Raw genomic sequence first — 27,313 nt, forward strand, 5'->3', positions numbered from 1 at the left:
CGCTCTGGCTCTGGCCGAGGCCCACTCTGGCCTAGGGCAGGGAGCAAGGAGGACATGCTGCCTTTGGCCCCCACCTGGTCATGCAGCAGCAGCAACTCTAGTCCTGGCTCTGGAGCTGGGGCCAGGGCCAGAGCTGCCACTGCCAGAACCACTACTGTGTGGCCAGAGGCAGGCATCAGGGAGTGTAGGCACTGTAGGGAGGGCAGGCAGCAAGGAGGGCAAGTGTGGGTGGGGGGGTGGAAACAGGCCACAAGGGGCAGGCATCAGGCCACTTGACTCCTTGCCTCCCCCTCTGCTACTGCTTGCTTCACTGCAGTGGTGGGGGACAGGACAGGGCACCAAGTTTAAAACAAACCTCCAAAAACTAGATTCTATACATGGCAAATTATAACAAATTTATAATTTTGTCCATGTCTAGAATCTAATTATTGGAGGATTGTCTTAAATGTGAAGCCTTGGATTCAGGTAAATAGAGTATATATTAGGGCTGTGGATGGGAGGGGAGAGAGAGGATTTGTGTCTTTACCCGGCAATGAACTATTGTATCAACTCCCAGAACTTTCTAGTAAGAGGAAGATATTTGCCACTTGCTCCTTCTGAAGGCTTTTCCGTAACCTGGGAAGCTTCCCCACTGCACTCCCTCAAAAATGATTCCGCTCCCGTCCAGAACAGGACTGTCCATGCCTTGCTCATTTCTATGGGAGCTGGGCAGTGTATTCCTTCCTCTGCTGAGAACAGTCTGAAGAAGGACTGGAGGTATCAAGCTAGCTCAGCTAGCTTTCCTATCAAAACTTAGAGCAGGCTATAGAATAAATTCAAATGGTGGGATGGGGAATTCCTTACCAGGGTACCAGGATACTTAGCCTCATCTCCTCATACATGGTACCCACTTTCCAAAAGATATCATGTTACAAACTTCCTCCTATACCTTTGCCTTTTTCCCCCCTCCTATCCATTCATTACTAACAATAGAGCCAAAGTACTGCCCGTTGTTTGGTTTCTATGGTTTTGTTTTTGCCAACAGTTTGGCTCTGAATCCTTGGCTTGCACATGCCTGCATTCCAAGACAGTCTCCCATCCAAGTACTAGTCACAGTGAGACCTACTTAGCTCTTAAGATCAGGTGTATGCGGCACAGTATGGATGCAGTTCACAGCTGGTCATGGAATAACTTTGGGTTTTACATACATACACCTGGAAGTGAATTTTATTGTACTTTCTTTTGAAACTGATTGCATCAAGGTTACACTATAAATTACAAAAAAGCCACAACATAGCCCTTTGATTAAATATATAAACGAGGAAAGATGAGCTATTGTATTACTACAAGTCATAGGCTACATGTAAGGTATTTTCTCTCTAGCCTTATGATAATATATTGATATATGTTGGCATTCTTAATAAAGGTAAATTTTGATTTTTATAATCGGCATATGTGCAGAAGAATCCCAAACTTCCCTAAAAATAGTTAAATAAAGCCATCAAAGATTAAATAAAAATAAAACAGTGCCTAAAGTTAAGCTCTAAGGAAGGAATTTTCAAAATAGTCTAGGAGTGATTTATGTGCTCCAGTCCTACTCAGTTGATTCAATAAGATATCACATCTACCCAAAGAACCTTGCCTGCCCAGTCCTATTTAGGCACTTAACTCATTTCTGGCTCTTAAACTTAGTAGTATAGTTAAATAGTACAATTCCCCTAACATGTCTATAATGGTATAAAGGTGCTTCGTAGCTATTCCTGTATGGAAATAAGCTAAAGAGCTTTATCTAATCAGCAGAGCTGTCTACAGTAGTTGTTGTCCAGGTACATGAATATTTTACTCAACCCACCTTCCCACCCACTGCAAAAAAAAAAAAAAATAGAAATCATAATCACACACTACTCCTTAAGGAAATACTTAAATTAGTTTAAAAACCTGGGTAGAGCATTGGGACTTCAAGAGTCACCTTCCACTGGCCCCCAAACTAGGGAGCTGATCATATCCACCTGACTGTAAAAGTGTGGGATTAGCTCTTCAGTGCCTAATACATGGCTTTAGGAAGAGTTATGGCACATGGAATCATCCATATTACTTATCAAGGTGTATTTTAAAGGAGACAAATCAACAGACAGGCTTGCACACAGCCTCTGCTCCAAATTCTTCTCCTTTGATTACCATGGGCCACATTCAGGCTGGGACGCAAGATGTCACAGAGCCATCTAGTGGTCATATCAAGTAACAACAACAAGATACGAGCATCTATTTTTGCAAACCTGCTTTTTTTTTCCCCTGTTAGGCAGCCTCTTGATTTTTATGGAATCCACAGCCACCCTAATTGTACATTATCCAACCCAAATACCTCTTAGCACTGCTGCTTTCTACTTTCTCTGCACTGAGTTATCTCTTTCTGTGTCCATCTTCATGATTCTTACTGCTTTACCCTTCCACACAATGTTGCCCAGAACCTTGTGCAGGGGCAGGCAATTATTTTGAGCGGAGGGCCGCTTACCCAATTTTGGCAGGCTGTGGAGGGCCGCATGGGTAGCCCTGCCCCTTGAGAGGTGCCCCACCCCCTGGTCACCATCTTGGTAACCAATGTCCCAGGGCCAGCACCAGTGGGAGTGGGGAGCTGACCCTGCTCCATAGAGCCCCTGCCGGCTGGGTCCCTGCGCTCCTGCCACCCTGCTCTGGACCCCGCCGGCTCTAGTCCCGGGACACCTGTGCGGGGCCCTGTGCTCCTGCACCTGCTCACTCCCGGTGCCCCCCAGCCCCGCGGTACAGGTGGGGGGCAGCACACAGCCCCAACCCCCTGCTCGCCAGCAGGGAAGAAGCTGGTGCTGTGTGGGGAAAAGTGGCCCCTCACCCGCCCTGTGGCCTGGCACTCAAAGTCCACACGGGGCTGTCCGGAGCAGGCACAGGCAGCCCCAGGCAGGCTGCGAGCAGCTGCAGCGCAGGGTGCCGGGCATGGGGCAGGCGAGGGGCCACTTTTCCCCACACTCAACACCAGCTTGTAACTGGGTTACAAGGTGGTGTTGAGTGCGGGGTGGGGGGGGCTGTGTGGAAAGCAGCCCCTTGCCTGGCCCATGCCATGCATCCCGCACTGCAGCCACTCGCAGCCTGCCTGGGGCTGCCTGTGCCTGCTCTGGACAACCCTGCGCGGGCTGCGAGCACCTGCAGCACGGGGTGCCGGCCACGGGGCTGGCGAGGGGCCACTTTTCTCCGCACAGGGAAGGAGCCCAGGGAAAAGCTGTGGGGGGGGGGGAAGCAGCCTCTCCCCCGCCCCACACTTGGTGCCCCATGCTCCAGGAACAGGCACCTGCATGTGGGCTGCAAGCAGCTGCAGCGTGGGGCACTGCATGGGTGGGGCGGGGTCACTTCTCCACCCACCCCCCTGCTCCTTTCTTGCCCAGGGTCCCCCTCCCCTTACCTGAGCTTCCTGCACCCGGGTAGCCACTAGCCACATGCTCCCAGGCCAGAAGCCCTGGGCTGGGACTCCTAGCTGGGGGGCAGGGTCGGGCCGCTTCCCCTGGGTCCTACTGCCCTTGGTTCTTGTCATTTTTGACAGGAACCAAGGGCAGAGAAATATTAATTTTCCAAATTTTTTTAGGGGTCCCATGGGCTGGATGTGTCCTGTGGGCCGTATTTTGCCCACCTCTGACTTTATGTATTTGAACTGCCACATCCACACTGCAAGTCTGACTGCCAGGAGATACTCGCAGGACAGAACTCCTGAAAATGTTAGCACAGTAACGCTGGGATAGCATCTAAATTTAATTTTTAGGCATGCATGTTAGCCTTTCTACTGAATCTAATTCTATCTTGAGTAACCACCCAATTCTGAACCAGTCAATGACACTGGGAGTCTTGTTCCATTGCATAGTCTTCCTCATTGGTATGTGCTTTGGAGAAGTTGCAAATCAAATAGTATGGTTTTCTAGCTACAGATTTAAACTTCCTCAACAAAAACTGCTCAGACCTTTTCAGGTACTGGTCCTGGTAGCTGAGTTTTAGAATTATGGTTCAGTATATACATCTAATCCTGAGAGATTTTCAAAAAAGAGTCTTTGTAGGAGACAGAGGAAACAAGGATATTAAACCAACTGGGAAAGCTGACGCACACAGTTATAGTACAGCTGAAGCCAACAGGCTCTTTTCTCAACTGCCCAGGACAGGTTTGCAGTTTTTCAAATTGTATCAGCTGTCGCCTCACCTTGGTAAGCCATGATCCTGCCCACTGGGCCGCAGAGGTGGCTCCTGCCTGGAGCTGGTCTGGCCCTGCTGCAGCCCTGCATCCTGCTGTGGGTGCAGAAATCTCAAGGGGCATGTGCCCCCCCGCCCCCTTCCTCCCACCCCATAGCCTATGCTCCCCTGCCCCCCTCCCCATGCTCCTTTGGCCCCGCCCCTGACTTACTTGAAGAGAGCTACTCTCCACCACTGCTTGGCTGCCGTGTGCATGCATATGTACATGGCACCCCTTGCCTCCGATCACCCTCCCTGTCGTCCCCCCACCTCGGCCCAAGCAGCCTGGAACTCTGCCGGCCTATAAGAGGAAATGTGGTTTCCCAGGTTTTTCTCCTTTCCTCAAGTTTAGGCCCCAACAGCCCTCTTCCCAAGGGGAGCCAGGGCCCCCACGTACTTGGTGTCCACACTATCAGCATCAAAGGGATGCTATTCACATAAAAAGACACATGTTGTGAAGAGACTCAATTCCTATGTTACCAGTACCTTGGAGACTGACAAAACCCAACATGTTTGAAATCCAGTCTGCTTTCACTATTTATGCCCTTTTTGTTCCTTGTTGCATTATCAAAGTGGAGAGAATACAATAAACAACAAAGTTAGTTTTGTCTAGATTCACAGTCAGTTTCACTTTCAGATACACTCTTCTGCAACAGTTGCTTAAACAAGCTTGTCTTTTGCTTCTATTCATTGTGAAAGGTATTCTACTGGTGTCAAGCTTTATAAATTGTGCTTCAAAATTTAAACAACAAAGTTTAATTTCTATTTATTTCAGTCCCCCATCATATCATCCTAAGATCCCTGTGGGGTAGGCACAAGTGATCCTCATTTTACAGATGGGGAAATGGGGACAGAGGTAATAAGTGATTTGCCCAGGGTCAAAGAGGCAGTCAGTGTCAGAGGTTTGGCTACAATCCAGGATATCCTGCTTCAGCTTCAAGTTCAGACTGGTTTTCGCTAAACTACTCAGCTCATGTCATCATTCTTTCTCTTCTCCCCATATTCTTCAAGGCGCAGCAGCCACTTAGTCCAATACTGAGAGCACAAGTCCATGCCCATGAAATGTGGATGTGCAGGGGAGCCATCTTTATAAGCCACCACAATGAGCCCACAGTTAACCTGTGATAAAAAACATGGCATCACCAGTTGTTCACTGTCAATATACATTTTCAGATGGCTGATCCAAAGGTTAAGCTGAACATGTACAAATGTAGATGCATGTAAAACTAAAATAAAAAACACCCATCTCAGTGGCAATGTTATTTGCAATAAAGTTTTTGGGGCCAGTTTTCAAAGGTCCTGAGCACTCACAATTCCCACTGACTTCAATGGGCATTGGAGATACTCAGCAAACTCTCAGCATGAGGTCCTGTGGGCCTGCTGAGCACCACTGCTTTAATCTTTCTGCCCCACAGGCTGGATGGGCTGCGCCTGGTCCATTTCCTGGCCAGATCCAGCTGGTGGGGCCTTGATCCCGCCACATGGGGGCGTGGCCCAACCTCAGCACAGGTGGCGGGGGGTAGGGAATTTGGGAACTTGGCAGGTTGGGGGGTTGCTTTCCTGCAACCAAATATCCCAACCTGTGAGTAGCTCCGAGGCCTGGATGGGAGCATTTGGGCTACGGGCTGGGGGTTGAGCAATCCTATGATAGAGCATTTTGGACACTGGATAATCACCACTGACTTTTACATCTTGCCAGCAGAGATTCAAACAAAGGTCATTCAACAGAGCAGGAATACAGAAAGAGCGACTTCTGTATCTCCCAACATCTTTCAGGTTTGTGAAATGAAAAAAAAACCCCATAAAAATTAGCTGCAAGGAATGTTAAAGAGCTATTTTTAAGGAACAGCATCTTTTAGCTACTCCCTGTATTGCTTAGCGGAATATGTCTTGGTACCACACAGGTGCTCATTTTGACTGATTGGTTATTCTAGAATGGGGCCGAGCGGAGGGCCACTTCCTGAGTTTTGGCAAACCATCACTCCCTTGGCAGGTGCCCTGCTCCTTGACTGCCATCTTGGGACTGAAAGTCCTGCCCCCTAGCCCCTGACCTTTGCCACCAGAAATCCCTCCCCTTGCTCCCCAGAAGTACTCCTTTCAGCAAGGGGGTTTGCCATCTCAGACCCAGAAAAAGACCAAACTATATTTTAAAAATCAAACATGTACTACAACGTTCATTAATTTCATGTCAAAAAATATTTTTGTCCTGATTTACATGTGTTTATGTAGTATACACAGAGGTGACAGTATAATAGCTTAAAATGAATTCTTACTCTTGTATATTGTGGGTGGGTGGGGTATAGGGGAGAGTGTGGGTGTGTATGGAGGGGTGGATAGGCGTGGGGGCTGTGGGGGTGTGTGTGTGGATGTCTGGGCTGTGGTTGGGTATGGGGTTTGTGGGGGGCCTGTATGTGGGGGGAGGGTGGCTGGGGAAGGCTTTCCCCACAGTCCCCCCACAGCAGGCAGATCCTCAGCTAGTCCACCTCCAAGCCTGGGCTCTGTGCTCCTACCGCTCCTGGCCCTGGTATAGGCCCTGGACTCCTGCTCGTCACCACTTCCCAATCCCATCTGCTACTGCTGCCCTTCTCATGCTGCTTCCCTGTCCCCCACCCTCCCCACTCCGGCATCACATCGCAGCTGCATGGCCAAGACCGCAGGATGCAGCAGGAACTAGACTAACCCAGCTAGCATCGCACGGAGCCTGCTGAGAATCATGGGGGCCGGGCCGGTACCTGCTGAGTCCTGCAGCCTAGCACTAAAGCCAGAAACCCCCTGGTGCCAGTGGTGGCAGCTGCAGGCAGGAAAGCAGGGAAATGGCTGCAGCAGGTGGCAGAAGAGTGGCAGTGAATGGGTGTACAGAGTGCAATGACAGCTGGGCAGGAGCGCAAGGCCTGCACTGACAGGGGCTCCAAGGTGGGGCACAGGCTGGCTGGGGCTCTATGAAGCCAGACTGGGCTGTGCCAGCAGGGAGAGGAGGAAACCAGCCCGGCTCCATAGAGCCCCTGCTGGCTCAGACCTTGCTCTCCTGGCGCCCCGCTCTAGGCCCCACCAGCACATGCCCCATGCTCCCGCCCAGCTGTTGCTGTTCATTTCCCCCCAACCCCCGCCTTCTGCAGCCACTTCCCTGCTCCCCGCCCCGCCCACCTGCTACTCAGGTACCACATGGTTCCCGGCTGCATTGCTGGGATTGCAGGAGCTGGCCTGGCTCAGTCCTGAGGACTGGAGCAATTGCCCATGGTCCTTCCCTGAGTCCTTCCCCACCCACTCTTATCTGAATTTCCCTCTGGCACAGGGAGGCAGGAACAGCCCCAGGCAAAGACGACTGTAGGTGGGTATGGGGCCTGAGGCAAATAAGCCTGTGCGAGGCCCCTTTAACACTGCGATGGGTAGGGCCACAGCTGCTCTGCCCAGCTTTCACCCGATTCCGCGGGGCCCCCCAAAGCACGAGGCCTGGGGCAGATGCCCCAGTTCACCCTTCCCCTCCCCCACCAAAGGATGGCTTTAGCCCCAGGGTTCCAGATCAAAAACCTCTGCTAGGGAGAGGCTTCCAGCTGGGGTGGGGGAGGTGGGCCGGGGGGGGGGCTGCCTTGCTGCTTAGTCCTGCTGCCAGCTCCCCCTGGGTCCTACTGCTGCTGACTCCTGTCATCTTTGACAGGCAGCCAGAGGCAGATAAATATTAATTTTCTAATTTTTTTAGGGGCCTTGGGGGCTGGATAGAATGATCTGGGAGGCCTGATCCAGCCTGCGGGCCAGATTTTGCTTGCCCCTGTTCTAAAACAAGGGTGGTCAGCCTCTGGCATGGAAACAAGTAGCACAAGCAGTCTTTGTGTGCGGCACCTGACTGATCAGGGACAGGGCAGGAAGCAGAGGAAGAGATCAGGCAGGGAGCACAGGGCAGACAGAAGAATGGATTCGGCAGAAGGGGGACTGGAGTAGCATGTGGGGAGGGTGTAGGGCTAACTTGTGGCATGCTTGCCAAAAAGGTTGGACCCCACTTTCCCAGAAAATCCTCGACTGGGAGCAGCCTCTGGCATTTTCCTTCTGCTCATTTTTCCTCTTCAAGGGCTGACACAAGGAATTATAATCCTTCAGGCCAAATAGGACTGGATCTAGCATTAAAAGGAGCCTATAAACATACATCTCTTAGTCACCTGGTAAGGGAAAGGGAAGTGCCACCCCTTACTTCAGAAAAGGATGCAATTAAATGCTTGTCAACTGCAGAGGGAAAAAGACCCTCTCTAGAAGCTACTGGGGCAGGTGTTGTTATTCCCTGTCCCTGGCTGCATGTCCTCTCAACTATTTTTAGCACTTCCTACTTGCTTGCACGTGTCATTCAATCACAGAAAGCACTAGGGAGCAAGACTGATCTTTTTCTCCCTTTGTACTGGCCAGGCCTTGCGTTTTTGTTGCGACTTGGCCTTCTGCTTCAGGGTTGGGCTTTCCAAAAGGACTGACCACTTATAGCTCCCAGTGACTTCAGTTTTTATGCCCCACTTCTGAAAATCAGGCTCTTAGCAATGAGGCAGCAAAGTGGAAGGCAGCATGCTCAGCAGTGATTATAGCAAAACCAGGTCAGGCTGCAGATTCTTGGCCCAAATGTAGAAATCCTAACTACAGTTCTATACTGGAGAAGGGCAATAGCGATATGGCAACTCCTGCTCATCTCAGCAGGCAGTCAGTCCACTAACCTGGAAGTCATAATTAGCATCATGGTTTATGGCTCCAACATAGGCTGCAATCTGTAACGGGTTGTCAAATGTGTTCCGTAGAAATGGCTTAGGTTTCTCCGATGTCTTCCAGTCAATCACACACAACTGGCCCCTGTACAATGTAGCAAGAGAAGGCAACATTTTATTTTATGTTAAATGACTATAATAAAACGACATGACACACAAACATGTTAGTCGCGAACAAGTTTCTCCCAGCTCCCAGTGACAAAATGTTGTTTGTTATCACTTTGCTGGTGCCACCCAGAGGTCCTCTTCAGAAGAGATGAGTTAAGTCCAGGGGACCAAGTACTACCTATGCCTGCTGCAGTTCTGGAGGATGATATTTGGGGTCATGGAGTCTGTTCATGGGGATAGGCTGCTACAGTGATGGGCTGAGCAGTCCTCCCGTTATCAGGACCTCTGGTTTCACATGCCTTTTTCCACTGTTGTGTTGCTGATTAGGTGCCCCTTCATCTTAGCAGTCTCTCTAACATCTCCCCACAAGTCCAATCAGCCTCCCAGCTACTGCTCCCCATGTCTATGAGCCATATAGTAACAAACAACCCTGACTAGCCTGCAAGCTATCACTTTGGACAATACTTCATTTTATACAAGAACACTCATCTCACCGATACTCAGCCACACAATCTACCAGGCCCAGATATTGAAGAGTCTCATGCTGGACAGCACTTTCAAGAGCTTTTACTCCACTCATATCTCTCAGGACATGTTGCACACTTTCCACGTAGCCAGAGACAATGGCATCTTCCAGCTCCTGCTGAGGGACCTCTATAGACTGACATATATATTCCAAGGCTGCATGAAAAAGCTTCCCTTGAAGGAGGATGTCTGAAAAACATAACAACAAAAACCATCTTTAAGACCCTACTCTTAATACACAACAGGCATGTCTACACAAGATGTTTACTGCGGAGCTGCCTAATTAGCTCTGCAGTAAAGTCTCCGCATCTATACCTGCAGCCCTATTAAGCCACAGTAAACTAATAAATGCCACCATAAATTAGTAGTTGTAAATACAACAAAGCAAAATCAGTTTTTCTGTTCAGCATAAATTCATGTATGTATTGTACCATTTACCTTGCTCTAGCTATAACAAAAATAATTAGCATCCCCATGGTTAGACATCTCAGCAGGCCTTTGCTGCTTTAGTTTTGATGCCTTTTCAGAAATCTGAAAACTTAATGGAAAGTTTTACATACTGAAGTCCATAACTGCAAAAACACTTCAGCATATAAACTAGGCCATATGGCTTTCCAAATGCTTGTTGATTCAGAGCACCTAGCAAGCCAGTATATTGTAGCTAGAGCCCTAGGCCTATTAAGCTAGCTGGTGTATTTAGAGGAATTGGTCAGTGGGCACTGGAGTCTGCCTTCCAGTTCTGGATACATGGATACAAACATCAGAGTCTGCCAAACTGTCATCTCCTACGATCCTAGAATTCTAAGCATCCTAAGACCCTTATATAATTATTGTTAGGCTGGAAGATTACACCAACAACTTTATGCCCACACATACAAAAAAGTATCACTAAAAGCATCTTCCATGTTCCACAGATATTTCCCACCTCACTTACCTCTTGCTGATTCTAGCAAGTACTACCACAAACAGTGGAGTGGAGTCTACAAGGAAAAGCATAGGAACCTTCAACTCTTATTCCACTCTGCCTGACCCAGCCCATCATTTTTATAACTGTTATAGTTAGACTTACTTTTGTTGTACTCTGCAAAACCATCTTCTCCAAGTTTCAGTATCATCTGCTGTTTCCACCTGTTCAGGTAAAAGGCCTGTTCTGCTGACATGGTCTGCTGAAGGACATTTGTCACACTGGGTATGCTGTGCTTTCCTAAACTAACTTTCAGTGGGAGCCTTGGGTCATCGGTTAGAGGCACAGTTTTCTTACTAGGATTTAATAGAGGGACCCAGTTCTTTGGAGTTTTTGCTTCAGCAGCCTTATCTGGAGCCCTGCATTTAATCACTGGTCCATATATCAAATTATCTTCTTTAAATAATGTTTCTGGGGTTCGAGGCCTATCTTTGAAAGACGTGACAGAGCGGTGCAGGTCCTCGTATTTTTTGCTAACCTGTTCGTAACCATCTTTCTTGTTGCTCTGAAGAGAGGTAGAGGTAACCAGAAAAGCATGTGGGAGCTGTTTTTTACAAAAATGTTCTGTCAACAGCATTTTTTGTATCCCACATTTTCTGGTAAATAGCTGGAGTGATTTGATTCCACAAAGCTGCATTTGTATTGGGTAGGCTTACTGTTTTCTTTCTTCTATCAGGTACTTTCAAAACCTTCTATAACATCCAACTGTAGAAAAAAAATCCTGCCATTTGAAGAGTTATTGTAATTTATTATTAGGAAGGCATCGTCTCTCTCAAAAACAAAAACAAACAAAAGCTGCACTATATGCAGTCATGCATTCAAATAAACAGTAGTATAACATACTTTTGAGTTAAATGCTACAGTAACATGGAGAAGTCAAAGCAGATGCCAAGTGAAAATAAGAAAAATGGGAAAAGACATGCTTTCACCAAGACTTGCAATAAGATAGATCGAGAAGATTGCTGCAAGTGGCAGAAACTGCAGTGGAAAAAAAGAAAGACTCTTTACAACAGGAACAGAAGCATTTGACTCCAGAAAGGGGACACTTCTAATGGATGAGAAGAGAGAGAAACTGGTAAGTTGGGGAGGGAGAATGAAGCAAGACTTGAGAGAAAAGTTTGAGTGGATCTGTAAGTGAGAAGACAGGCTACCGCATTATGGACATGCTGGAACCTGGAGAGCCAAGACATGGAAAGCCCTAAAAGAAAGGAGATAAATGTGAAGCATTTGCACACTTTAAATACAAATTCGGGTGAACATGGATTTTTTTTGCAATTGAAAGTTGGATTCTTTTCCCTAGCCCAATGTTAAAAAATAGGCCTATTTCATTCTAACACATTCTAGCAAATTTCTCTAATAAGGGCTGCAGACCAGATTGTCTAGTTTATGGCCTGGCTTTTACACTGCATTTGCCATTTCAGACCCCAATCCTGCAAACTTATGCATGTGTTTAGATTTTAGGCATGTGAATGGCTGCATTGAAATAAAAAGGATTCCCATGGCACTTGAAGTTACTTGCAAAGAAAACATACAGGTGATGCATGTTACAGGCTATCATCAGCCTTTGTTCTTGAAACATTCTGGCATTTTTTTTTCTTTCACTGAATGTCCCATACAGTGCTGCAAGCACTGTCCAAATATTAGGCACTTTGGACACAAAAAGGCAAAGGCTCCAATCTTACAAGCTATTCTAGGCAAGCAAATCCTTGTACTAATGTAGCACACCAGTGACACCAACAGGACTCTTTTCAGGTGCAGGCTGCATCACAGGACAATTTGCAAGGCTGGGACCAAACATACAACTCTACAGATGGAACAATCCCAATGACAAAGGGGCAGGAACTTATTCAGCCTCATTAAGAGCTACTTGTATGCACAATTTATCATTGTGAGACTTGCTAGTGATTTTAGCATTATATAGTGAGTCGTGCCAGAGAGAATACAAGTTGTTCCATCCCAGAAGTGTTTGCATTTTTTTATAGTGTAAAGTTGCTTTTCATGATGACATAACATCTAATTTGCAAGCCAAATTCATTTACTGGCTGTCTAGTTCATTTAGTGAATGGTATTTTTGTCATTCTGAGCAAAAGTGAGGTGTCTTATAAGGAACCCTTTCTAACCATTTTGAAAATGAAAATGTGCATTTTCTCTTTTAATCAGTATACTGTACAGCAGGAAGACAATATACAAGCAGATCCACTTAAAAAAAAAGGTTTCAGCTAAATCCAGTTGTAGTTGTCCTTTTTCAGTGTGCAGCAATGGGAAACTGACACAGATTTTGCTTTAAGCATGTTGACATTCAGACTCCTGCCAAGTTCACTTCACTGCTCACACACAAGAATCAAGCAGTCAGGTGAAGCAGGGAAGAGCAGATCAATCAATTTAAACCATTTTATCATGATGACGAGGTGTGCAAGGGCTGCCACCAATAAATCAGTCAAGTGTACTGGACAGTTTCACAGTAGCAATGGGTTAGAATGGTTTTGTGCAGCTGGCTAAATTCTGGCCAGTTCATATCTCACTGAAATTAATTGAGGAATACACCTCTTGAGCAAAACCTAAAATAAAGATCAATTCTGCATTAGTTTTTATTTTGAATCAACAGCAACATGTCATCCAATACAGTCTTACTCTTTATACAATACAGAGGCTGCCCACTTTCTATTCAGCAAGAAACCTGTGATGTTTTTCATAGTGCATGAGGAAGTACTTATCATCAAAACCAATTTTATTTCAGGACTTTCAAATCCTTCTTAGATTATACTTATACTTCCTTATACTTATATAAGCCTTATGCAAGCCTTATACTTCCTGGTCTCTATTGCCAGCTTAGTCTTAACAAATTCTTTCTTTGTGAAAAAGCTTTCTGGGTCTTCTCTTTACTATAATCAAATATATGTCCACTTGCGTGAAGTTTCTCTAAGGGGATTTAAAGCAATTGGTTCTTTCCCAAAGGCATTCTAAGTCCCCTCTTATGTTCTGAGTGCAGTTTATTTTATTCTTTTTTAAAACATAATTATGCCCGGTCTCTGACTGGGACTGGTTACCTGACAGAATTTGTCATTGGCTGGATAAGGAGTAAGGAGTAATGTGGGCAAATTATGACAGAGGCATACATTCTGAAAACTATTTGGATTTACTACCTGCTACATGAGATAAGAAGTGGCAAAGGTAGAAAACTGCTACCTTAGGAAGGTCAGATTTGTTACGAGAAGCAATTTGTTTCAGGGAGCTAAAGCTTCATCACAAAAAGTATCTGTTGTCCTGAGGGGTGTACCTACACATTAAGTTATTCAAGAGTAAGTGGGTGAATCTAAACTAGAAAACAGTACTCTTCTTCTGGAATCAGAGCATCCCACATGGAATTATTCAGGAACAGCTATTTTGATTTAAAGCTTACAACTGACCTTGCTTCAGAATAATTTTCATGGCTGGAAGATTTTGCTCATACCATCAGCCTTGTTTGAGGGTTTGCAGCAAGTCGGTAGCTTTCAAGCTACTACGCCTTTGTTAGCTGACCTCAAGTGGGTGACCTACAGAAGATAAAAAGCCTTACTTATCCTGAGAACTAAATACGGCTGTTTTTCATGGGTACATATTCAATAGCTTGAATTTTGTGCATTGCGCAATGGTGAGGGTTGTGTGTAAAGAACCCAGGATCACTTGTCAAAGAAAAGCTTGATACCAGGGGTGGGCAAAATGGCAGATCTGGCTAGCAGCCCATTTCCCAGCAATCCCTGCCCATGTCACTGCAGCCAGTTTCCATGGAGACCTCAGTAGTGGTGGCATCATGACAGTGTGAGGCCGGGGTTTCCATGGAGACCAGCCCCAGTGGTGCTGGTAGGGTGTGCAGCTGGACAGGGAGCTGCCCCGGGGCTGGCATCTTGTAGTGGTGACAGTGCGGTCTGGAACCAGGGCAGAGCCACGGTCTGCTGCCTGAATGCCCCTGCCTGAGATGTGCAGACAGTGGATAGCAGTCCTGCCCAGCTCCAGACCATGTGGTCACCGCTGCCAGATCTCAACCCCCGAGCAGCTCCCTTCCCAGCTGTGCACCCAACTAGAGCTGCTGGGTCGGGTCTCCATGGAAACCCTGGCCCTGTGGTGCTGCTGCTCCTGGGGTCTCCGTGGAAACCAGCCACAGCAACACAAGCAGGGGCTGCTGGGAAAGAGAGTCTGCCATGGGCCTGATCCAGCCCATGGGCTGGACTTTGCCCACTCCTGCTCTATACTCATTACCAGGGATCCTGGTTTTCCATGATAAAAAAAAATCCCCAATTTTCCGATTAAAAAAAAGTAACCCAAAATCCACATTCTTCCGTGATTAAACTGAAACGCCACTAATATATGGATACATACATAGTGGCGTTTCATTTTGATCATGGAAAAATATGAATTTTGGGTTAATTTTTTTTAAATCAGAGAAAACCAGGACCCTGCTTATTACTAAGACTAGAATTTAGGGGGAAATTTCAAAGGAGGTAGTGAAATAAAACAACATTCACAGAAAGGTTTCTGAGGACACTTGCTTTCTTACAGCAGCTATAAATCCTGCTCAAAACATTACCCCCCCCCCAACAAACAAAAAAACCCCCAACTAGGTGCCAAGGCTCCACTCTTTCCCAAAGGCCAAGCGCTGCCTCACTAAGTGTGGTTCCCAGTGCTGTGCACCGTCCCACAGAAGCAGCAGCTGAGAGGGCTGCCACCCTGCTCGGTCCCTGGGGGCAAACACCTTGGCTGAACTGCAACTCCTTGGGCATGCTCTCCCAGCACAGCTGGCAGCAGGACAGTTCAGTGGTGACCAACATGTGGCATACACACCCCATTGTTGCCAAGTTTTAAATATGTAGGGGTGTACCGACAAAGATGTTTTGGGCCAATACTGATGGCTGATTATTAACGAGCCATATCAACCAATGCCAATCTGATTGGTGATATGCAGCCCCACAGCTTGGAGCACAGTCCGGCTGGTAAGTCTGCAGGGAGCAAGGGGCATGGCAGGGACCGATTACAGCTCCAACAGTGAGGGATGCAGTGGGGCGGGGGCAGGGACAAGCACTGCACAACTCAGGTGGAGCACAGGACGGAGCTGTATCTTGTTCAGGAGGCCGCAGGGATGAGGCAGCCAGCTCCTGCCACTGTGCACATCCCAGGGGAGGCATAGGGGGCATGTGCCCCCGGGTCTGTCTGTGGGGTGAGGGTGGGCTGCCTGCTTGGGACTGGTGCCAGCCTCTTCCTGGTGGTGGGGAGTGAATGGGGGGCTGAGTCAGGGCTGTGCTTGGGGCAGGCAGTGGTTGCGCTGGGAGCGGGGCTACAGTGAATTTTGGGATGGCTGTAGCCTCCCCTCCCAGTGCCGCTGCTGCCTGCCCTGCCCGCATCCCTGATCTTGCCTCCTCCCGCACTAGGAAGAGCCCGGTGCTGCCCCTGGCATTGAATGGGCAGCCCACCTTCACCCCATGCACAGATCTGGGGGGCATGTGCTCCCCATGCCTCCCTCGGGGTGCATGCAGCAGTGGGAACATCCCCCCTCTCCACCTGCAACACCATCCCATGCCTTGTTTTGCCCATGAAGCCCCTGCCCCAGCCCCTCTCCCCCACACCATGGGGGCCTCAATCTGCACCCCCATATTCCTTCCCCCCCATAGACTTACCAGCCAGATGCTCCTCTCTAAGCTGCTGGGCTGCATTCCTGGCTGTGCACATGCACACAGCATTTATCGGCAATATTATCAGCCACATCAGCCAAAAAAAGCGAATTGCCGAAAACGTCAATTTTCCTTTTATTGGTGCCAATAAAATATGGACAAATGTAGCCTTATAAATATGAAATTATTGCATTGGAAGCTCAACATTATTTTATTTGCTGAAAAACTATTGTACACTGACAAAAAGTACAAGTAAGTCTTATTTACTTTATATTGCTCATTGTAAGTCGCCAGTTAGTGAGTGAGACCTGGGTCATCAAAGTGGAAGCATTTCTGTACTTCCAGGCAGGCAGTCATAAGAAAGTGCTCACAGCAAACCTAAGATCAAACATAGTTGCTGTACTGGTCTAATACTCCAGCACAAATGGATTTAAATTGCAGTGTATAGTGGAGCATGCACCCCAGTCTGAATGCTGACAGGACTCCTCTAGGAGTCTCATTGTTAGCGTCCCACTGGCCAGTTTCTAGGAGGATCTGAGTAATATGTCTCTTTTATGGCACTGGGGGACTAGCTCGCTCCTGCAGCCTTTGGCTGAGGGCAAGTGAAACTTGGGGGGGCATCCGAACCCCAAGTCCCCGGGTTTGGACCTGCACGTAGGATGCCCACTGATGGATTTGGAAGTATCTGAAGGTCTGGGCTAAAAAGTCTGGGGTGGAGGATATTTGCTGGTTGCAGTACCACATATGGTGTTTGAACAATTGAGCCTTGCTTAATCAAAAGGAGTTGGGCTAATTTGACCTGGAACATGAAATATTTTCCAAAATATTAAACAAAAGACAGTAAACACAAAAGCCAGTTAAGAGTCCTTGAGAGTGACTTGGGTGTGGCACGTGTTACATCAGTGAGCTGTCTACAGATGATCTGTGCTCTTCCAGGACCAAGGCATTGTGCAACCTGTGGGACTCTTCCAGGAAGAGCTCACACCAACTGCAGATGCTTCCTCAGCCTGACCACAGATGTTTGCACTCGAAAGCTTGCCAAGAAGAATTTCCCCAACTATCTGAGTTGGTCTAATAGAAGAGATCGGATTCACCCAAAGAACCTTAGACCAACACGGCTGCAGTCTACACCCCTTGTGCATTTTGAACGCTTTAACTATTACTGATCGTACAATGGCTGACATGACCGTACAAACAGGATCATGACCGTACAGCCGACAACACCGGTGCGCCCCGACTGCGCGGGCACATGGCAGCGGGGCAGGGAGCGGAAAGCCGAGCAGGGTCCGGGCGGGGAGCGCGGGGACGGCGGCACACACCGCGCTTCCGGGATCTCGTGCCCCGCGCTGGGGATCCGGGGTCCCCAGGGGACACCGCCACCTTACCTGTGCCCGGCTCCGCACCGCCACATGCAGCCCTTCTCCCGCCAGTGCCGGCCACAGCCATGGCCTGCCGGGACTTGTAGTCCGCAGCCCGCTGCCCGTTTACGGGCCCCCTCCCGCTGCGCACTACAAGTCCCGCCATGCCCTTGGGGCACCGCGCAGAACAGGAATTGGTGGCGGCGGGGATGACGTCATAGGGAAAGCAGCGCGCGAGGGAACGGGTTCTTTTTTAATACCCCCGCCATCTTAAGTGAGGGTAGGGCTTTTCATGGCGCCTCGCCTTCGTGCCTTCGCGTAATCCTCTCGCCCGGCTCTAAGATGGCTTCCCGAAGTCTTTCCCTTGGCGCGGGGGTGCCTGCGGGCCAAAATGGCGCTGAGCGCGGGGGCTGCCGGGAGGAGGGGCGGGGCTCGCGCTCGGGCTATATGAGGGTGGCGGGGGCGGCGGCCGGCAGAGCGCGGCGGGGAGTGGTGGTGTTTCATCATGAATACTACTATGGCGCTGGGTGCTGAGCAGGCACAGAGCAAGGTGCGGGGCGGCCGGGGGCGGGTTTAGCCCTCGGGGGGACTTGGGCTGGAGGTGGCTCGGTGGAGACGTGGGGCTCGGAAGCCTCACCCGGCGCTGGGTTGCCTCTAGGCCGCCTTGTTCAGTGTCTGGGTCGCATTTACCTGTGAGCGCTGTGAAGCCCGTAGCTTGGTGCTCGGGCTGGCCTGTGCTGTCAGGTTGCACAGCAGGACGGTGGTGCCCGGTCTCTTCACACAATGGGCTGAATGGGTGATGCCAGCAGGGTTCAAATTGCACTTTGACTCTGGGGGGGAGGGGTCTGCCAAAAGAACTAAACTGGTTCATTGGAAGGAGCAATTGGATTAGAGACTGCCCAGATTACAACTTTCAAACCTTGTCTTTTATGGGGGGGAGGGGTTCCCCTGTAACTTGCCCCCTGGGTGCCAGGTTTGCCTGTGGGCTGGATCTGCTGTTGCAGGCAGCTGATCTGGCTGTGTTAGGGTGCACTGTCTGCCCAAGGGGAGGGGTGGAAGTTCCAGGAGAGGGTATTATGATTACATTTATGATGATAAATCTGTGGGTTTGGGATTTGGGAAGTTCAGTGCTCCACAGTGGAGCAGCTGCAATCCAGATGCATGGGAGTGGGGAGCAGTACAGCCCCAATATGAATGCCTTGGGTAGAGTAGCCTTGACTGGGATGCATTGGTTGGGGGAGGGTGCCTGATCCAGGTGTAGGGAGGGATGGGATGGGGAACAGCCCAGTCTGATCTGGTCTGGATGTGTGGGGTGGCTCTAATCATGCTGTGTAGCAGTGGCTTGGGTGGAGCTGGATCCAGCCACCTAGAGCTTCTGTCACCCCCCCACTGCCAAATTTTCCAGCTCATGGTGATCCCTGTGGGCCGCAAACCATGGCTCTGTGGGCTGGATTTGGCTGGCAGGCTGGCTGTTGAGTACCCTTACTTGACAACTTTATTAGGCATGTTGGTATCTGTTGAAGACGGGCAGTTCCCTGTCACTGCTTCATTCTAGGAAATGACTGACACTGTCCTAGCATGATATTTGCTGGGACACTTATTTAACTCTACCATAGAGCTATATGCAAATCATTAAAAAGGGAACTTTGAATGGAAAATAACTGACAACACAAAATGATGGCTATAGGTAGCTTGCATTTTTCTGTAGCTAGTGATAATTAGTGTTGGCAAGATCTCCAGCTTACTAGACTGATTGTGAACTTATTGGCTTTTGAATAGTCTCTTTGGTGATAGTGAATTCTCCTGCTTATTGTGGCTTGTACCCTGGATAGGGTATCTGTTTTGCCCTTAGACCAGATCAATAGCTAAGAGAGCATTATGGTGTTTCAAGTCTGCCTCTGAAAGAAACAGTTGGCTCTAATGTGTAGCCAGAAAAGAGTGAGAATTTTTGCATGCAGCTTCATGGCAACCATGGAGGATCATGTATCTTGACTCCTTTTCTTGCTTATCTCAGTATCACCACTTTTTGATGCATTTCAACCAGTGTGTGCCATAGGTTGGGGGAACAGATCTCCTCAGAAGTGGAGTTCTGTTCCAGAACCTTTAGTTTCTTCAGCTGTTCACTGTTGTGATAACAAAAGTGGGGGGAAGAAAACCTTGACATCCACACGTTGGGTCTTTTCACTTGTTATGGAGAGGGTAAAACTCTACTTGACTGTGGCCCATGGTATAAACCTGGAATGGCCAGACCTCTTTCAATTCTGTCCTCAGGGGAAACTACTGGTGGGGTTGGGGGGAGAAAGAGGGAGGAAGGCCTGTGAGATGGTCAAGGATAGAACATGGTTTTTGTGCAGCTTCTAACAGCAGTGCTCATGATGGGGTGAGGGGGGACCAGTTTGTGCACTATGGCAAGAAATCTCATGTTGTGGACTGAATTCTGGGGCAATAACAAATCCCTCAAGTATACCATAGGCTGCAGTATCCACTGTCTCTGGCAGACAAAAGGATGCCAATCATTCAAGCAGTGAATGTTTGTGATAATAGAGCGTAAGTAAGAAAACAAAAGCCAAGTGAATTTTTTTTTTTTAATAGTGAAACAGCCCATGCTGGTCTGTCTCAACTTGGAAGGTGACACTATGTTAATTGATTATGCTAAAATTGCTTGGCAGGTCCTGCCAGGTACCCACTCTAAACAGAAGCTTATATTTCACATGAATGGCATGTGGGCCATTAATACTAAACAGGCTGAGTGTCTGACCCCTCCAAGCTTGGTGGGGAGCAGGGTTGCATGCGACCTCCACTACCACTCCCCTTGGGATTGTATAGAGTAGTGTTTTGATATAGGCCAGAAGAGTGCTGGGAAAATCAGTGCAAGTGTGTGGGGAAGATTAACTAGAGCAACATAACTTGGTTTTATTGTCCATCATTTGGCTTAAATTGGGAAGTTCAAAGTTAACATAGCAGGTAGCTAGAGAAGATGGTAGTCCTGAACTGCGGCAGATGGTAGTTTCAGATGGGGTAGGTTTTAATGTGCGTCTACTTCCCCTCCTTCCTCAAGTTGTGGTTTCAAGGACACTGGATATGCTGCCACCTCATTCCCACCCCTTGGAGCTTAAAAAGCACTTACCATGGGCTGAGTAAGCATCTTCCTAGAAAAGTTAACTTGGCTTCTGTGGAACTGAAACTTCCTTCCTTCCTTTTTTTTTTTTTTTTTTTTTTAACATGGTCCATATGCCTGTAGAGAACTCGCCAAACAAACCAAGGTCCTGCATCTTCAGTGAGCTGCTGCAGGCTGTGAACTTTCCAGACTTTCCAGTTTTCACTGCTGTGGTTACACTCATGGGTAGCAGCTAATACAAAGAATAGGTTGGTTGCTAGAAAGCTGAGCAAAAGGCTTAAGAGCGGGTGGAGTTCAGAATGGAGTACTCCAAAGCTGGCCTTGCATGGAGAGCCTGGTATTAGAGATCTGCTGTTGAAAGGGCTAGAAAATACTAGCTGGAGGCTGATAGATTAGTCCCCACACTCGGTCTGGTAGGAATTCAGCAGCTGAGGAAAGGAGAGTTTGCTTGTCTTTAGCATGTGGCTAATATGGCCTGTGGCTTAAGCAAGTTTCATATGAGAGAATCTGTGGTACACAGGTTACAAAAACTTGGCCATGAGGAGGGGTGAAGTAGAAAGGACTCTAAATGAAATATGTGGAAGGAGTTGGGGAAGAAGAATTGGAAATGCAGTGGAAAGCACAGCACAATCCCATGTAGGAAGGAAAAGTAATGTGAAGCCAGAAAAGGAAGAAGCAGCAAAATTGGAACTCAACAAATTTTCCTTGGTACCCATGGCTGGCAAGTGCTGTTCTGTAGAATTCAGCTGGGTCTCTAGTCAAATCCTAGTACATGAACAATTTTTTTGGGGTAATAGTAAACTTAATTGAATATATATATTGTAGTTTAGTCATTTCTGTTAAGAAGTTTGCATTTATGTGCATGCGTAAATAGAAGACTGCTACAACTTGAGAGAATCCCTCTACCACCTCAGTTGGGATGTTGGTGGTAATATATGAACAATGTGACCCTGGGTCTGGGAAGTTCCAGATATTTGCAGGCTTAACCTCTGAACAGTGTATTTTCATGTCCTGAGAGAGGTGCTAGGTACAGTGTTACCCTTCCCTCTCCTGCAGGACAAGCTCTACTATCCTGAAGCTCTATCCCTGAGCTGAGGCTGATGGAGGGTGAGTAAAGCTTGTTGGAGAGAATGAGCTGATACATGGATACAGTGATGGATGGTTGTTAGCAGGCCATAGCTATAGTGCTACTCTTGGAGACTCAAATGTCATTTGTTCTACCAGCTCCTGATAGATCCCTTCTAGTGAGAATAAAGTTCCTATGGCTCTCTCCACCCCTAGAAAAGTAGTGCTGCTTAATGGTCTACTGGGACTAGCCTTGAAGTGCAAATGGCAAACCCACCTTGGCCAGCGTCACCTAGAAGAAAGCTGCTCCAAGGCCTAATATTAGACTGAAAGGGAATTTCACACAGGTGGATCTACTGTTGAAGGCCCAGCGATGGCATACAGATTGCCCAAGGGATGGAGCTGAATCTGCCTGCCATCATAGTGGGTCAAGCTATATCTGGTTCCTTAATGTTTTCTGTGATTTGGAGTTGTTCTCCACAAATGTAGGGTGGTGCAACTGGCATCAGGAATATCTTCCATTCAAACATCTTAGCCAGACATGGGTATTATTGCTCCAGCTATGCAGGGAGCTGTAAGGCTGGTACAACAGACAACACTCCTATAATATTATGGTAACTTAGAAGTAGGATCATTAACTAATGGGTCAGCACAGATACTGTAAGCCAGGGGTAGTCAATTATTTGGGCCCATGGGCCACATAGGCAGTTCTTAAGGAGTTGTTGTAGGCTGGTCAACACCCCTTGCCCCTGGCAAAAGCCAAGAGCTGCTCCTTCCCACCACCAGTGCCCAGGAGCACCTAGTTGCACAGCCCCACACCTGCTCTGGACTCACCTCAGCTGGAGCAGACCAGCCAGGACCCATGCACATAGCCCCAGCTCAGCCTGCCCCATGCCTGCTCCAGACCGGCCTGCCTGTGATGAGCAATACTGGCCAGGCAGAAGCTGCTGCTGGGCACAAGGGAGGTGGTGCTGGTGGCAGCAGGGGAGAGGAGCCACAGGGCAGCCCGTGTGTGGGCTCTAGGCAGCTGCAACAAGAAGGACCTGGCAGCAGTGAGGGGGAAGTGGCTGCACTTTCCCTTGTGCCCAGCAGCAGCTTTTGCCTGGCTGCTGCCACCTCTCATGTGCAGGCAGGTCTGGAATGGGCATGGGGCAGCCTAGGGTCAGGGCTATGTGCATAGGTCCTAGCTGGTGCAGAGTGCAGGGCAGGCTAGGGCTGTGTGCCCAGGTCCCTGCCAGTTTCCATGGGGCTGGGGGCAGCAGCACCCAGAAGACACTGCCACCACCTGGGCTACCTAGAACTGTAGTCCAACCACAGAGTGGCCCCAGCCCTGCTGCATGCCTACAGGTGGCAGGACATGCCATGGGCCAGATGGGTCTCTTGCTCATGCCCAGCCCAGGCACTACCATAGACTGGATGAAGTCCCTCTGTAGGCTTAATCCAACTCGCAGACTGTTTTGCCCACCCCTGCTGCAAACTGTCAGCTGGCTCTGCCACTGTATTGTTAATGATGGCATGATGGTCACTAGTTCCTATCTGAGCTGCCAGGTGACTTTCTTCTCTTCCTCTTTTCCCCCTTGCAATGTATAACTGAGTTAATGCAGAACTGTCTCTTTCTGATGTTGCTCATGTGAATGTTGGTACAAAGAGCAATGAGCTTCAGGGCATGGGCAGGTGGCAGTTGGTATTGGTACAAATGCACAGCTGTAGCTGCTAGCTCTAGTAGGTTTGGGGGGGGGGCACATGTCTTTAGGACCGTACCCACAAAGATAGCCCTGATGGCTTCCTTGGAAGTATCTGTATGTATGCACACTGCACAGCTAACCCATGGTCCAGTGTTGGTTCCCTTGCCTGGCCAGTAGGGTGGAACATGACTGCCACTTCTAACTAGGCAAACTTCAATCCAGGCTAACAAGGATGCAGGTTAAGAGATGAAGTGCTGATCGTCTAACACTTCTGCCTTGTTTTCCACCCCCCCCCCCCTTGGATTTAATGAGAACAGACTTCATTGGGAAAGGGACATCTTGATGTTGAACCATGGCAAGGGCAGAAATAGTTAGAACACTGTACATGCATTTTACAAGCAGAGTACTATATTAATACAACCATGCACCACGTCTGGGAACCCCAGTGGCTGCTGCTGCAATGTAGGTGTTGATTTTTGACTCTTCAGAATCTGTTCTTCATTTGTGATGGTCACCTTAATTTTATTCAGGCAACAATGGTAATGTAATCAAATAGGGTTGGCCTCTCTTACTTTATTGCTTAAAATACAAAATCATCTATGGAAGCAATAAGCTTTACCAGTTGAACCCCATGGTAAGGAAATACAGCTGTTATGCTATTAATAGCAGTGCTGAGATTGGATTGTATGTATACCATGCATGATCCTATTGATCTGGCCAAATGAAGCTTGGATTACCAATAAAACAAACTGTTAGACATGATCTGTCATGTACAGTTGTCAGGGTGGCAGAATTGAAGTTATAGTTGCCTAAATTTGTAACCCTATAGCATGAAAAGAGTCTAGAATATTTTTTTTTTTATTTTTTTTTTTACTAGTTTAAAAGAAAACTTAAACCAACTTCATGCTAGCAGCATGGTGTCTGAAGCATGTAGCTTAATCCTCTGACTTCCCTTATGGCTATTACTGACTGCAGGTCAGTACCTGCTTGAAATGACTTTGCCCCTAGTAAAGTCTGTTAAGTCAAAGTAAGGTTTCCTTGCTAGTAATCAATACTAGCTGCTGGGAATTGTAAATCTTGTATTTCAGAATCTTTAGTCTTCTAACAAAATCGAGATCAGAAATTAATTGGGGAAATCTTTTTACATAGAAGCTGTGTAGCATTATGCAGTAGGGTGACAGACAAATGCAACTAATAGTGGAAGCTTACTCATGACATTCCTTCCATACTCGTTTGTGGATTTTAGAGCAAGAAAACTGGCTGTTGGCATGTTGTTCAGTGAAATAAGGGAGGCAGTGTTGTCTTGCATAAAATGGGTGGCTGCACAGATAATCAGTTGGCACTTTATGATGTGGTTTTGCTTATAATGGCAACTTATTGCTGCCTGGCAAATAACTCCTATGGTTGTAGCATCCTGTTTAAGAAATTTTAAATTGGAGCTTTAGCACATGACCCAGGATAAAGATGTAGGCTGCTTCCAGTAACCACAAGCTGCATCTAAAAATGTGGAGGGGGGGAGAAGTAGTTGGGAAAGTTCTTGGAGCACTAAGCCATTAAGTATAACTACAGGAGCCCCATAGGTCAGTAGAGGCAACAGCCAGATATCAGTGTACGTTAATGTTTTTGCTAATAATAAGGTGTGGGGGGCAAAGGAGCTGGGAAAAATAGAATAGTTCAGGCATTCATACTACTGCTTGGGTGGTGGAAGGCACTTGGCTTCATGTTTCAATGCATGCCAGTGTTCGGTAAAATAAGTCATGCAGCGCTTGCATAAAGACTGAGTTGGCAGCTAAATTAAACGGGATATACTTTGAAATGTGTGTTCTTGTTTTTTGGACTGGGGGGGGGCAGTGCAGCAACAGCCTCTGCTTGATTTCTCTCTACAGTTAGTAGGCCATGTCCAAATGATATTACAAAGCTATTATAATGCTACAGTCAAGCCAGGCTTGAATAACTAACTGAAGCCTTAGTGATGTTTAGTTATCCTGCAGACTGAATACTTTCTAACGGTGTACTAATTGGGTGCTAATTTGGGGGAGATCCCTTTTACTTCATTTCTGCAAGGTTAAACCTAAAAGTGAACATACTCTGGGTTCAGATAATCAAGGCTAGGGACAGAAATTGCGCACAAACCAATATAAGTAAGTGATCAGAAAACAGTTCAAATCTGTAACACAACAGAAGTCCAGTGTGCATAAACTGCTTTCAGAAAGGCCATAACATTTTTAAGATAAGATAAACCTGGATGGATGTAACCAATTTTAAATTGGTTTATTGAACTTCTGTTCCAGATCCCCTCCAGACTTGAGTTGACTCTTGGTCCCCCAGTATCCCAGGATGCTTTGCACCTCCCTTGCAGGGTGGGCAGATTAGCCTTTGGCCAAGGTGTTTGCTCCAGCCAAGCAAGGAAGTGTGCTCTAACACCTCCCTGGCTCCTGGCCTGAGCCACTGCAGGCATGTGGCTGCATTTCCAGAATCAGAAGTGAATGTCTTTGCTTATCGGTTCAATCTGTGCAGCCTAGACTGATCTATGAAGATTGAATTGATTCACCCTTGGGCTTTTTGACCGTCTTTACTTAGCCCAAATGAAGTCCCTGTATTTCTAGCCCTGGAGGGTGCTAGCTGACTTCAGTTTGTGTGGTTGTAACTTGATTAAACTGAAGTGAAAGTTGAGAGAACATACCTGTGCTTCAAGATATAAACTTACAAACACCTAGTTCTATGAGCACTCCCTTAAATCCAAGAAAATTCATTCAAGTGTATTCCAGACACTGTTACCTTTACTACTTTTGCAGACTGGCCTTTGCCTCCCCATCATTAACTCCTTGTTGTATTGCAGTTTCTAGAGAAGAGGCATAGGCAGGATTGATAATGATGTGATCCCCACCAGTATGAGGCTTTTTTGTTCTTGGTTTTATTTGTTTACTGGCTAGTGCAACATAAAGCTTTTCCTCCTCCTCTTCCCCTGAACACCCCCCTCCCCTCCCAAATTCTATCACTTGTTCCTAAAGCCACCCATTGCTGAGAATGTGGACCTGAAACAGTGTACAGGCAGTCCTCAACATAAAACAGTTCAAGTTACAATGTTTGTAAATTGACACTTGGGTGAAGTTTGGGCATGGGTTTCAACTTTACAACACTGAATGTTGGATACAAGTCTCTTTGGAAGGGGAGGAGGAAGGAAAGGGCTGTGGGGGGTGGGCTGGGGCTGGAACAGGGGGTGGGGCAAACGCTGCCCAGCTGGGGCTGCACTGGGCTCTAGGAGCAGGGGCTGTGGGTTGTGGGAGAAGCTGCAGCTTGTGTGGCTGCCCCTGCCACGTCAAAGCAGGCAGTTCCAGGGCTGTACCAGATGACCGCAGGAGAAGCCTCAAGTCGAGCCACGGCTCATCTGCCTGCTCCACAGGCTGCCTCTGCTGGGGTGAGGCGGGCAGTGCCAGGGCTGCACCAGACAACCACGGGACAGGCCACAGCTCATCCGGCTCCCTCAGCTGCCTGCACTGGGGCGAGGCAGGTAGTGCCGGGGCTGAGCCAGGTGGCCACAGGAAAAGCCACAGCCTGCCCTGCAGCTCCTGCCGCTTGTCCAGAAGGGCATGGGGGGTGGTGGTGGTAGGGGATGTGAGACCCCCAGGTCTGGTCTATTTGTAATATATATGCATATAGACAAGTAATATAGCTACATTTATTTATCTTATATAATTGAGTACTATACAAAATTCTGGGTTATTTTGGGTGAAAGTAGAGTATCAGGCCTTGGTTCAGAAACCAATCCCACTTTTATAACATTGTTTCCTATGGGGAAAATTGGTTCTGAGTTGCAACACTTCAACAAGACTTGGCTTTCAGGAACCAATTGTGTTTTGCAAGTCTGAGGACTGCCTGTATTAATAGGCC

The 27,313-nt window shown here is 47.8% G+C and overlaps 2 protein-coding genes across 4 annotated transcripts in view; one reads left to right on the forward strand and one right to left on the reverse strand.

The window, feature by feature from the left end:
* Window positions 1-4,961: 4,961 nt before the first annotated feature.
* Window positions 4,962-17,674, reverse strand: MGME1 (mitochondrial genome maintenance exonuclease 1). Of its 3 annotated transcripts, none has more exons than XM_006260921.4 (6): window positions 17,582-17,674; window positions 13,962-14,087; window positions 10,660-11,259; window positions 9,560-9,779; window positions 8,910-9,042; window positions 4,962-5,340 (listed from the first exon to the last, which is right to left on the reverse strand). In XM_006260921.4, exons 3-6 carry the CDS (start codon window positions 11,189-11,191, stop codon window positions 5,188-5,190), a joined length of 1,038 nt encoding a protein of 345 aa, XP_006260983.1. In that variant the 5' UTR covers window positions 11,192-11,259; window positions 13,962-14,087; window positions 17,582-17,674; the 3' UTR covers window positions 4,962-5,187. The 3 variants fall into 3 exon arrangements, with proteins under 3 accessions (XP_006260983.1, XP_006260982.1, XP_019346578.1); XM_006260920.4 differs by having other exon boundaries at window positions 10,660-11,275; XM_019491033.2 differs by having other exon boundaries at window positions 10,660-10,718; window positions 17,582-17,673.
* Window positions 17,675-18,016: 342 nt separating this feature from the next.
* Window positions 18,017-27,313, forward strand: part of SNX5 (sorting nexin 5) — a 28,659-nt gene continuing 19,362 nt past the window's right edge. The window contains exon 1 of the mRNA XM_014593796.3: window positions 18,017-18,104. Coding sequence (XP_014449282.1) covers window positions 18,060-18,104 — 45 coding nt within the window. The 5' untranslated portion in view covers window positions 18,017-18,059. The remainder of the gene's footprint in view (window positions 18,105-27,313) is intronic.

Source organism: Alligator mississippiensis, chromosome 1, assembly GCF_030867095.1.
Source record: "Alligator mississippiensis isolate rAllMis1 chromosome 1, rAllMis1, whole genome shotgun sequence".
NCBI classification, from domain to species: Eukaryota; Metazoa; Chordata; order Crocodylia; family Alligatoridae; genus Alligator; species Alligator mississippiensis.

Coding starts and splice junctions, on each gene's coding strand:
- MGME1 (XM_006260921.4), bottom strand. CDS start 11,191: ATGCAGCTTTGTGGAATCAAATCACTCCAGCTATTTACCAGAAAATGT. Junction 9,780..10,659: donor TTTTGCAGAGTACAACAAAA/GTAAGTCTAACT, acceptor TATGTTTTTCAG/ACATCCTCCTTCAAGGGAAG. Junction 5,341..8,909: donor ATGCTAATTATGACTTCCAG/GTTAGTGGACTG, acceptor TTTTTATCACAG/GTTAACTGTGGGCTCATTGT.